The sequence below is a fragment of the Diospyros lotus genome, chromosome 2 (assembly GCF_014633365.1).
Source record: "Diospyros lotus cultivar Yz01 chromosome 2, ASM1463336v1, whole genome shotgun sequence".
NCBI lineage: Eukaryota > Viridiplantae > Streptophyta > Magnoliopsida > Ericales > Ebenaceae > Diospyros > Diospyros lotus.
The window spans coordinates 32,337,774-32,350,876 of record NC_068339.1 but is presented as its reverse complement, the minus strand read 5'-3'; the positions used below and the strand labels follow the sequence as shown (position 1 = coordinate 32,350,876).

Sequence of the window (13,103 nt, the reverse complement as noted above, 5' to 3'; positions counted from 1 at the left end):
ATCAACCACGTCAACGACTGATTTGATCAAAATTTCAACCGTGACATAGTCAAAAAATTGAAGCTCTGAGAAGTTTGTTTAGGGGCTAATAATGATGTTTTTGGGTCGATCTAAAGCAGGTTGGGGCATTAAAGACCTTGGATGTGATGGCCAAGAGAATTTCAGGGCTTGATTTTGGCTATAAATAAAGGGTTTTAGTTAAGGGTTTTTCATAAACTTTAGAGGTCAGGGCTTGATTTTGGCTATAAATAAAGGGTTTTAGTTAAGGGTTTTTCATAAACTTTAGAGGCTAAAACTGTGAGTTATGAGAGAAATCGAGTGAATTAGATAAAGGGCTTTGATTCTAGAGGTATTGAGGATCAATTCTGGTAAGTTTGGTGGGGGGTTTCATGATGTTTTGAGTGGTGTTCGAGGGTTGGCTAGAAAAATGAAGAGTAACCAGAGCTGAGGCTTTAATCGGCTAATGAGAGGCTTTTCGGTGGTGTTTTCAGGCCAAGGAAGGCACCATTGTGATTGACTTGATGTGTAGAGCATGGTGGGAGGAAAATCCAATAAGCATAGATGGCCGAAGTCGGAGAAGATGACCGGCTTGTGAAGTACATGCCCTAGTCAATACACGCAGGACAGTGCACGAGCATGAAGTATTTTTTTTAATATTTTTAGAAAATTATTTTATGAATTATGGTGTTGAAAAATTTGAGAAAAATCTTGAGGAGATATTTATTTTGGGATTATTGAGGGAAAAATAAGAGAAAAATAAGAGGAAATTATGGGAAAATTATGAAAAAATAGATGTTGATTCTTGTTTGAATAAATATGATGGCCTGGGTGTTGGAAATGTATGCCCTAAAGACATATTTTGTTTAATTTATGGTAATGATGTTTCTTTTATTCAGTTTATGGCGCATATAATATTTGCATTTAATTATTGGAAAAGTGTCCATGCTATTAAGTAAGTGATTCATGTGATGGGTCGTTCTTCACAGTTAGGCATGAATCATGGGTACTTAATAAGTAAGAAAATATTACTCTTGATCTTTTGATAGAACTGGGCATTCTATCATGATAAGATCATTGTACAATAGATCCTAATGGAGGATGGCTTGCCTTAGCCAGTAAACAGTCCGTTTACTCTAATTGTACAAGCGCATTTGGAATGCGTAGAGTGGACCTGTGATAGAAGCTAATGACAAAGTACTAATTATCATGGAGCTAGTCTATCACTGCTACTACGTGGACGAGTACTCTAATACTTGAGTATTAGTTGGTGGTCTAGTGAACCTAGAGCTATATTCTTAGATTCATTGTAGGTGAGGTCTATCAAAGATCAATATCCTTTTGAGTTGGAAGTATGGTTTCTAATTAGCTAAGACAGACTAATACAAGATAGTTTCTGTGATTCATCCCCTTGTGATTGTCCAAGAATAATCAAATAATCCAGGGCCCTGGGAACGTGACTTAAGAGTGTGTGCTTCTGGGTAGCTCCCAGTGATAAGCAAGTACATTCGAGTAGTCACGGATGGTAGAAATCATTTAGAGAGGTGTTAGTACATTATTCCTTTCTAAATGATGGGTGTTACGCGAAGAGGTATTTTCGTCATTACACTAGTAGGTCAAATACATGGCATATGCAAAATTATTCGTGGGGTCAGTGTTACCATATGGTGATAGTTGAAACACTTAGAATGACAAAATATAGCTACTAGGTAGTAGGGATATTTTGGTCATTTTAGTAGCCGTGAATAATTTGTCTTTTGGTCCCCGGGGTAGCTCGATATAACTCATGTATTATTTAATATATTTGGCTTGTTGGGTGAATTAAATTGAGAGAGAATTATTTTATTCAGAATGGTCCATAATTAATTGGGCTAGAATAAAATAATAGTTCATTAGTTTTTAATTAATTGGGCTAACCCAATTAGAAAATTAATTAAATGGACTTGGCCCATTAGGGTTTGGCCCACTAGGGTTTTAACCCTAGGGTTCTCCCTATATATTCTCTCCTTGGTTGTTTTTCATCTAAGTCGATTTTTACTCTTCTTCACCGAAAGAGAGGCCACGAGTTCGAGTCATACTTCGGAAGATCGAAAGAGAGCCTTCAAGTTCTGATGCGAAGGAGCCGAAGGATTGCAGGACAGCCGTCGTCTCCACCACGAGAAGAAGCTCCCGCCCATCCTCCGCCTGTCGCTTCATTCCGTCCGGTAATCCGTAGGAAAAGTAAGTTTCCTAGATTCTAATCAATACGAGGAAAGTTTTTTTTTTAAAAAACGCTTCGGTTGCATGCTATGTATCCTCGAGATGATCCTTTACTGGGTGTATTGAGGTTCATAATTGAGTAATTGTACGGTTATTGAGGCCTAACACAACATTCAAGGTTGGCATGCATTTCAAGGTTATCGTTGTACAAAGGTGAGTGGTTCTATTCCTAAAATTGGTTTTTTGCATGTGTTTTTTTCCCCTCGAACTCATGTGTGGTATGTTTTGCCTATATTAAGCATGATATTCATGAAGGCTATCAAATTATTTGTAATTTATGTATATTTTGTCATATCTCTACATATATTATTGCATCGATGGTCGTGATTTTTCACTTGACATGATATTGTTGGCATATTGATACTTGTGAATGTGATGGAATGTTGCCTTGATAGTGTGACCGTAATTTCCCAAGGGTGTTTGCCAGAATAACGCACATGGGTCTCCCATGTCGTGTGTGCATGCCAGGATGGTTTGCTAGAGAAGTTACACTAAGGTGTTTGTTTGTTCATGTCTGTGCATCATACATTCATGTAACTATTTTGAACTCTTATTTAGATGATTCAACATCTAACTTGAGCTATGCTCCTAGAATATTCGAACGTTCTAGTTGTGACTTACAATAAAGGCAATGAAGTAATTGAGATGTAATGACACGAGATGACGTGTCCGATGGGTTTGACAAGTTATTTCGGTCTTTTGTTTTTTTATGAAGATTCATATGTGTTTTAGTCATGTTGAGAAACTTATGTTCTATTGGTGAACAATCTCATAAAATAAAAGAACGTTATGTATTACGAATGATGTTTGAGAAATGATCTTGTAATATTGTTATGGTTTAATGTCATTTGGATGTATCTTTTGAGTATGTTGGAGGTACTTAGTTTTATTATCACTGAGTAATGAGACTCTATGTATATTTTTGGGAAAATGTCATGTTGAACAAATGGTATGGTTTCCTATGTTATGATTAAAGTGAATTCAGTTATGTACCATATCAGGTTTCGATATTGCTTCCGTATTTATGATGATGTTGCTTGTCTTAACTTATTCCTTTTAAGTTTAATATGTTGAGAAGGTAGAAAGAGATTATTGGGGATTAAGTGTATGTGTGGAAAAAAAAAATATATTCCCGAAATTTCAGGTTAATGCTTCACCTTGGAAAAATTGGGTGTTACATTATCCACTTTTGGCTATCCAATGGAATGAGAGTTACGTGTTGAGAGGACAAGTGGCATAGTGATAGATCCCTTATAGGGTCACTAAAATAATTATCGCCTAGGGTCCCACCAACTCTTAACCTGACCCTCCTCAATCCTAATTAGGTGAAGTGGATTTTCTTGATCACTACCATTTCATTACATTAACAATTGATAACAACATTAAAAACAATTTCACATACCACAGAAACACAACAATGGCAATCTTTCATAAACCATTCTTATATCTCATAACATACCAATCATGTTACCAAATGCAACCAATATAAATCCAATAGTAGAATTACATTTAAATTCAATTATTCTAATTGGAACAACCCCTTAGTAGATCTAGGTCTTAATTTTTAGAACATCTCTCTCTGTGTGTGTATATATACATATTAGAAACTAAAAGGCCATCGTAATCTTACCAATGTCAAACCTAGTTGCATCCACAAAGGAGATACGGGGCATTGGCAGAGGTCAGAGTTAACTGTGGTGGTGAGATGGACAAGGACAAAGAAGAGGCAATGGTAGTGAAAAGGGTTTCCAACAGCTCTTCTGTGATCGCCGAGACGATGAAGAACAATGAGAGATGATGGTGTTAGTTGGCTAGCCACAGAGGTCGAAGATAAAGGTGGCTCGACGATGCGTTAATCGAGCTACGATGGGATTTGAGGGAGAATCAAATCAAGTCATCAATTTCAATTGATTCTATTGTCGATTTGGGAAGGGTTTTGAATCTACTTTGAGAGATGAGAGGGTCTTGCTCGGTGACCTAGAGAAGAAGGATTTGGAGAAGGGTTTGGGGATTTGGGGGTTTAGGCTAAGGAAAAATAGGCAGGGCATCTCTCGCCATTGTTTTTGGCTTTTTTTTTTTTAAACATTTAGTTATTAAATAAAAAATAAAATAATTTATTAAAATAATATTAATAATTATTTAATTGATAAAAATAAAAGAAGTTAATATTATGATAATTGATAAAATAATTTAAATTATGAAAATTATTAAATAATTTAAATAATAATTTATGATAATAATCTAAAATATGATAATAAAATAATTTAAATTATTTCATCAAATTAATATTTATGTAAAAATATAACTATTGAGTCCATAGCTTTGTCTTAACACGACACTTCCAAACTTTTGCTCTATTATATATTTGTTTTAGGGCATTTTATTGTTGTATTTTATTAGAATTATTTTATTAGAATATTTCAAAAATTATGCTCTATTATTTTTTTTTATTAGGACACTTTATTGTTGTGTCTTATTAGAATTATTTTATTGGATATTTTTTTAATTTGTGCCTTAAAATAATATTTTATATAGAACTTTTTAAAAAATATCATAAAAAAATTGTACTAACAAGTGTTTTTTTGTTGTAGTGTTATTTCACCCGTTATAGATGTGGCTGGCACGCTGGGGGCTTATGGGCACAGCACGGCCATGTGTAGGGCATGCTGAGCATGTGTGCGGGGTGCTACACCTTGCTTTCTCTCTCCTTCTTTATTATATTATAAATTTAATATTTTTGATATATTTGACTTTTTTCCTTCAAACTAATTTTTTTTAATGAAAATTAAAATATTATTTTATTAAATTATTTTAAAATAATATTTAATTAAAATTAAAAATTATTATAAGTTAAATATTATTTTATTATTTTTCAATATTTCTAATTAATATTGGCACAAAAAATTTGGCACCATATTTTATGACAAAATATTATAACAAAATATCATAATATTAAGCAAAAGTTAAATTTCCTAAATTTTTGTTATTAAATAAGAAATTTAACTTTTTGGGTGAAATCAAAACAATAAAGGCTGAATTTTTTTTTTTAAGGAAGAAAAGGATGGAGGGAAATTTTTAATGAAAATTATAAATTGTTAAAAGTTAAATGAACTTTTTTAATTTTTAAAATATTTAATTAATATTGGCACCAAAAATTTGATGTCAATATTTTATGACAAAATATTATAATAAAAGTCAAAAATTTTTGGTTTTATTTTTAAATAGGAAACTTTAAATTTTGTGTCAAATCAAAACAGCAAAGGTGGAATAAAATTTTTAAAAAGGGAAAGGATGGAAGGAAATATTTAAAGAAATTAAATTAGTCAAAAGTTAAATATTATTTTATTATTTTAATTTTCTAGTGTTTTTTTATAATTTATTAATATGTTTGTCCGATATTTAATTAATATTGGCGCTAAATATTTTATAATAAAATATTATAACAAAATATTTTTGTCACTACATGTCTTTTATTTTTTTATTTTTACAAAATATTTTGAATTTGTTTTGTCACTAGATTATTTTTTTTATGCCTAATATGACTTATTTTTATGAAAAAAAATTAAGTTCAATAAAAATATTTTTTGTCTTTAAAATTATTTTTGTAACAAAAAATTAAATTTCTTGTCATATACATATTTTTGTCATATTTTTTTTATAATACTATGTTGTGACAAACTCTTTTTGTTATAAAAATTATTACTTATTGTGACTAAAAAAATTTGTAATTACATCCTGATTTAATATTGTGACAAAATTTTTGATGACAAAATTATTTTGTTATATTATCTAAGTTGAATTGGCACCAAAATTTTAATTTCAACTTGATGTGATAAAATTTTGTAATAAAAATTATTTTGTAATTATAATTATCTATCTCATTATATTGTGATAAAATATTATGTCAAAATATTATTTGTCACAACTTTACTCATTTTTTGAATTTTGTATGAGAAAATTATATTTTGTCACAATTTTGTCAAAAAAATAATAATTATTTTGTCACAATATACTAAACTTTTTGTAATGACACAAGAGGGTCTTGTGCGAAGTAAAAACCTGCGAGAAAAAGCCCTCACGCATGAGCTTCGGGAGATGGTTGCTTTCACGCTAAGGGCTTGAGCCCACTTGCACGCGTGACAAAACAAAACTTCTCTATAGGGTCATGTCCCCTATTTATAGGGGTGGGCCCTGCCATCATTTCTCCCTTTCTCTCTCTTAAATTTAATTTTTTTTTATTTTTTTTTGCTTATTTATTGCTTTTGGATTTTGAAGAATGCATTTTGGTGAATGCTTGTCCAAAACTAAGCACGATCCTTTGATAATCTTCTTGAAGACTTTTCTAGGGGAACTACCTCAAAGGTTGGGCTACAAAAGGTAATAAGAAGAATCTCATCATTTTTATGAGCAAGTTAGCCTTACTATTAAAGATAACTAGTAGACCATTATATATATTTGTTATGATCACACCATCCTCATATATAAAAAGAAAATGTTTGACACTAGTAAATATTCATTCTTTTCACAAATAATAGTTTTTGCCTTATATTTTGCTATGTTTTTCTTTTAAGAGCACTTGACTAACTCGTAGTTAAGCATTAGAATTATTTCTATGCACAAAGAAAGTTTTTGCTGTGGCTGTAGGCATCTTAAGGACCATCACAAACACTAGACTAGAAGTGCTGAATCTCCACAAGCTAAGTCCAATTAACATGCTATGAAATTTGGCAACATTGGGGTATATTAGCATTTACTGTTATAGTAAATTACACTAACCACTCTTGAGGTTTAGCGTAATTATAGAGATCGTGCTCTCTAATTTTAGAAATTATAGAGAGACCATACTTACACAGCAGCCGTTATCAAGAACACAAATCTGGAAACAAGAACATGAATATTGCCTTTGTGGCATTGATTGATAAATAGAAAACAAAGAAAAATGAAGAAGAAAAAAGCAATATACAACGGAAATTTTAGCTGGACCTAGAGAACGAATGGTCCCTGGTCGGTTTGTATATCAGTTTTGAGGTGGAAAATGCAAGTATTTGTAGAGCACTGTTGTTAGTGTGTTGAAGGAATAAGTGCCATGGAGTTCCAGTGGTCATGATCAATATTACTATTATTATTCCTACTCGTTTCCAGCTCTCCATATACCACCCAGTTCTCCTCTTGTAGTTTATTGTGTTCAAGGCCAGCGTCAGAGCTCGAAATGGAAATCGAAACCCTTCTCCAGTTGCACCATATTCTTAGCATGATATAAAGCAAGAGCAAGCAGATCAGTGTAGAAGTGAACACAATGGCCACAACAATCCCCACAGCAGCAGTGTTGGATAGTGACTTTTCGATCTCCTTCTGTTCCGTTGTTGATGACTGCATGCACATTGGCGTTGCTGCTAATGGTGGGCCGCATAGCCGCCTGTCATTGTTCAAGAAGGAGCTGAGTGGGAATCCCGAAAAGGTTTCAGGAATTTGGCCTTGGAGATGATTATTGGACAGGTTAAGCATGTGGAGGCTCTTCAGCTTCCCAAGAGATGCTGGCACTTGCCCTTGCAGCTGATTGAATGACAGGTTCAATCTCTCTAACTTGACAAGGCTCCCAAGGGAAGCCGGAATTTCCCCTGACAGGAAATTTCTACTCAGGTCTAAGATCACTTGCAATTCTGTCAGGGATCCTAGTTCCGACGGGATCGAACCAGTTAGCCGGTTTTCAGACAGCCTTAGCTCGAAGAGCTTCTGGCACTGTTGAATTGTCGGTGGAATGGACCCCGAAAAGTTGTTCCTATGCAGGCTTAGGACATTCAGAGAAGTGAGATCTCCTATCTCAGATGGGATTTCGCCCGACAGTTTGTTGCTGTGGAGAGAGAGCTTAAGCAATCTTGAACAGTTGCCAAGTTCTGCAGGTACCTTGCCATGAAAATTGTTTGATGAAATATCAAACTCGCCGAGTTCTTGCAAGGTTCCTAACCATGGCGGAATTGTGCCTGACAATTGGTTGTCGCTGAGTAGGAGGTGGCCTAGTTTCTTGCAGTTTGAGAGCTCAGGTGCCAACTCTCCTGTCAAATTGTTGAAGGACAAATCAAGAAAGTTGAGCTCTGTGAGTTGGCCAAATTTTGAGTTGATTCCTCCAGAAAGAAGATTATGTGCCAGGCGAAGACGGGCTAGATCTTTCGAAATGGATAAGGCAGAATAAGGAATAGAACCCGAGAAGCTGTTGTTTGTCAAGTCTAGTAGTGTCAGGTTCCTCGAACCGGTGAGAGGAAAGATGCTTCCAGTAAACCGGTTGTGAGACAAGTTAATGATTGTGAGGTTCTTCAGAAGGGAGAGAGTTGGAGGGATGGGACCATCAAATGAGTTGTTGTAAAGAGAAATGAGGGAAAGCTCCGAGAGGAATCTAAATGTCGGTGGCAGTGATCCCGAGAGCTTGTTGTCAGCCAAAACCAGTGTCTGAAGCTTCCTGCAGTAGCCCAAGCTTGGCGGGATTGGACCCGATAAATCATTCTGCCTGAGTTGAAGGAAAACTAGCTGCTTCAGCTTCCCAATTGCTGGAGGAATGGGCCCTGAGAAATGGTTTCCGAAGAAATCAATCTCCGTTAAGCTTGAACAGTTTGTTAGTGCCATTGGTATGGTTCCAGATATGTGATTATCGTAGAGATAAAGAACACTCAGCCTCTGCAGTTTCCCAATTTCAACTGGAAGTTCACCTGTGATCAAGTTGTCAAAGAGATAAAAGCTAACCAAGTTACTCAAATTCCCAATTTCAGGAGGCAGAGTTCCAGAAAAGCTGTTGTTGTTGAGTAAGAGATCTGTGAGACTCTCTAGTTTGTCGATGCCAGACGGTAGCTCTCCTTCAAAGTTGTTATCAGAAAGGTCCAATTCTTGAAGAGATGAACAGTTGAGTAAATCCAAGGGGAATTTGCCAGAGAGCTTATTTTGAGCCAGAAAAAGTTGCCTCAAGTTTGAATTTGCTGCAGTGCAGAGGTTGCTTGGAACGGTTCCTGTCAACAAATTATTCCTCAGAACAAGAACCTCAAGATTCTTCAGCTGGAGGCCAATGGTGCCTGACAAGTTATTTCCCGACAAGTCGAGGCTCTCAAGCTGAGACAATCGGTTAAGCTCTGAAGGGATTTCTCCACTCAATCGATTTCCAAGCAAGTTGAGGTACCTCAAGTTGGAGAGGTCCCCCAACTGGGTTGGGATCAAGCCAGAGAGGCTGTTGTTGGCTAAATTCAGGACTTGCAGCGACTGAAGCTTTCCCAGGGAAGCGGGTATTTCTCCTACAAGCATGTTCTTAGATGCTGCAAAGTTCTCGAGTTCTGTGCAATGACTGATGGCTTCTGGTATGGCTCCACCAAGGCTGTTGTTCTGCAAATCGAGAGATTTTAGGCGCCTCAAATGTCCAATTTGAACTGGAATGCTTCCATTTAATTGGCAATATGCAAGACCAAGAACTCTCAGCTCTCCCAACTGACCAATGTGTGGGGGAAGTTGGCCAGTTAACATGTTATCCCCTATTCTAAGAACCTGCAAGTTCTTCAAAAGGCCAAGCTCTGCGGGAATCCCACCAGAGAGAAAATTTGAGAAAAGTAGCAGTTTCCTTAGACTCTGAAGCTGGCCGAGCTCACGGGGAATGGAACCAGAAAGGGAATTCATGGACAGATCAAGCGTTTGAAGTGAAGTGAGGCGAGAGAGAAGAGGAGAGATGAGACCCGAAAGTCGGGAAGAAGAAAGATTGAGGGCCACAACATGGGTTTGATCATCATCACGAGAACATGTCAATCCGTTCCAGCTACACACATCTCTTCTTCTAGGAGACCAATTGTTGAGAACTCCTGTGGGATCTACGAGTGCCGATGATTTTATCCTCAAGAGCCAGGAGTACTCTGAGGAGGAGGAGTACTCTGAGGAGGAGGAGGAGGAGGAGGAGGAGTCTTCTGTACTAACAACATCAACAGCTGCAGCAGCACTTATTATAATAAGCACTGACAAGAAGAACATCATCATCATCATCATCTTCATCTTCATCTTATTTCAGAAGTCATCGGATCGCAATATATATATATATATATATATCTCCATGTGATTAACATAAACAACATACATACATACACACAAACATAGTATTCAGAATAACAGCAACTAAGGGGCATGGAGACGGAGGAGAAATTTGCATCAGGGTTGGGCTGGTTGAAATAGCCCAGGCGCCTTAATTAGACTGCGCTCATCTGCTATTGCTTGCTACAATTAGATGCATGCAACCTTGGACTAGTACTACTGATCTAATAAATAAATAGTTTTGTTCAGGTGGCCTAATCAACATATTGCAGAGACATGAAAAAGCGATTTAACTTTTAACCCAGGCCATGGAATAGTTTAAAAAGAAACTTAGAGCTATATAAAGATTGATTAATTGCGACTATATATATATGGACTCTCCTAATTCTACTTTACCCTTTTCAGTTGTTGTTCCTAAAAGGCGGCAGGGCAAATATTCTGTCTTCATTGTCTTTTCAATAAATAAAAATTAATGTGCCGATGCATGTTTTAGTAGCTTTAATTCTGAGAAGGGGAAGTGTACCAAGATAAGATTTGTGATGATGGGCATTGAGGAAAGAAGAGCAGGAAAGCAACGGGGGCCACTTCTCTCTCTCTTCTCTCTCTCTCTCTCTCTCTCTCTCTATGATTCTGATGTTGCCTTTGGGCCTTTGCCTACTCTAAAATTCTCATGTTGTAGTAGCTTGAGAGTTATCAGAAAGACATGGATGATGGATGACTTTAATTAATTATGTATATATGTGTAGTCAATTACACAAATTGTCAAAATGTACAGGTATGAACCCATTATATATCTTCCTGCCATCTTACTGGTGGTCGTCTGACTCATCAATCCAGCAGCTTATCACGCTACCGGAAGCTTAGAATATTGAATTATATATATGTACACACACACATATGATGCCTTCAAAATGAAGTGTTAATTTGGAGCAGTAAAATGGATTCATCAGATATATACAAGATAAAATTAAATGATGATGTCAATTTAGATGTATTTATTGTATTTTATTTTTAATATTTAAATAATTATATTATTTAAAAATAAAATATATTTATTATTATTAGTATTCTTAAAATAAGAATTAATATTATTCATATTTAAATAACAATACTAATAATTTCATTGTGTGTTCCCTTTACAGTACACAAAAGGCCACGTCATTGCGATTCTGAGACCTACATTATTAATTTCTATTCTTAAAATTTCCATCAAATTTTCTTTTCACTGTTATATTATGCATTGGGAATTCGATCACTAACCAAAACCCCCCAACTTGAACCAAATCCCACCTAATGCTGACATTAAAAAGAGGAAGAAAACAAAAGAGCAAAACAACCCCCATTACGATAATTAATTAATTAATACGTATCAGGCAGTGCATGGAGGAGAACAAAACTTGATCTATATGTCATCATATCAACCAATACCATGTGAGGTTTGGTATTTGAGAAAATTAATGTTTTCATTTCCCAGTTGCTCATCTCCTTATCAGCTATGGTTTATTATTATTTGTGTGTGTGTGTGTGTGTGTGTGTGAGAGAGAGAGAGAGAGAGAGAGCTTATTCTCTCATATATATATATATATATAGTGGATATTGAATTAATGGATTATTCCTGCCAAGCACACCAGGACAAGAAAATTCATTTCACAACGATTTTTCATTGAAAGCGGGAAGATAGCTTTCACTTAGCTCGGACAGGACATGTATATATATATATATATATACACACACACAGACCTTTCCTTTGCTTGTTTCTTCATGATTCAAGCAAACCCCAAGTCAATATGGCATGGAAATCCATTAAGCTTTTGTCCTATATATTAAGATCCCCACACCAATTTTTTTACTTTTCCGGACCATTTTTTCTAAAGTGACTGTCCACTTTCCTCCTTCGTCACCTCACAATCAAATATTTGAGAGGCCCAGTGACTATCAAGATGATTGTTTAGATAGTTGGATACTACATTGTTGTATTAGGAGTTTTGTGTTTGAGTTTCTAAACTTCTTTGATTCTCCATTTAGGTCCCAATGCATGTTAGTCTTGGATTTAGTCGCCATTTAATATGTAATGGAATACTTAAATGATATTCTTGCAATTAATAAAATGATCATATCTTTATTTATACCTCTCTAATTATATATGAATGAGTGTTTAGATATTCTGATGATCTTTTTCTTAAGTTATTAAAAATATGTGATAAAGATCTATAATACATAATTTCTTAAAGTGATTCCTAACCCTTGGATTTTTCAGAAGAGAAATATGATTAATCAATTATGGACTAGCACATGAGCTACTATTTTTTATTAGTATGAATGCTAATGATAAATGATAGTGAGCCACATGCTATATATATTACATGAGATATAAATAGTACACATGTGGCTAAGTGTTGGTTGAACATTTACTGAATGTGACGCATATAATAGATTACATGGTTGAGAAGATTAATGATTTGTTATTGGTTTAGATTGTGTAACTAGTTCTCGAATCGAAGGTGACACGGTTGTCTTATATGCTGGTGTTAGAGATTTACCATTGAGCAAAACCACTCAATTAAGAGTTGGGAATGTTCTTTATGTGGACTCTATGTTGGTCCCATGACACACAATGGCCACTTAAGAGAGGGCATGAATTGAGTGATAAAAACTTATTAAACTGAATTCTTTCCTTTTAAAAACTCTTAAGTTTTTCTTATACAAAGAAAATACTTGTTATAAATATATATGTTGTTTGGGAGTAATAGTAATATAAATACACAAACAACCACAGTATTAACACAAGAGATATA

At 35.1% G+C, this 13,103-nt stretch overlaps 1 protein-coding gene across 1 annotated transcript; it reads right to left on the bottom strand.

Moving 5' to 3' along the window:
• Positions 1 to 7,043: 7,043 nt before the first annotated feature.
• Positions 7,044 to 10,772, bottom strand: LOC127795982 (LRR receptor-like serine/threonine-protein kinase GSO1). The gene has a single exon (XM_052327988.1). The coding sequence runs from the start codon at positions 10,276 to 10,278 to the stop codon at positions 7,318 to 7,320; it is 2,961 nt and encodes a 986-aa protein (XP_052183948.1). The 5' UTR covers positions 10,279 to 10,772; the 3' UTR covers positions 7,044 to 7,317.
• Between the last annotated feature and the right edge of the window lie 2,331 nt (positions 10,773 to 13,103).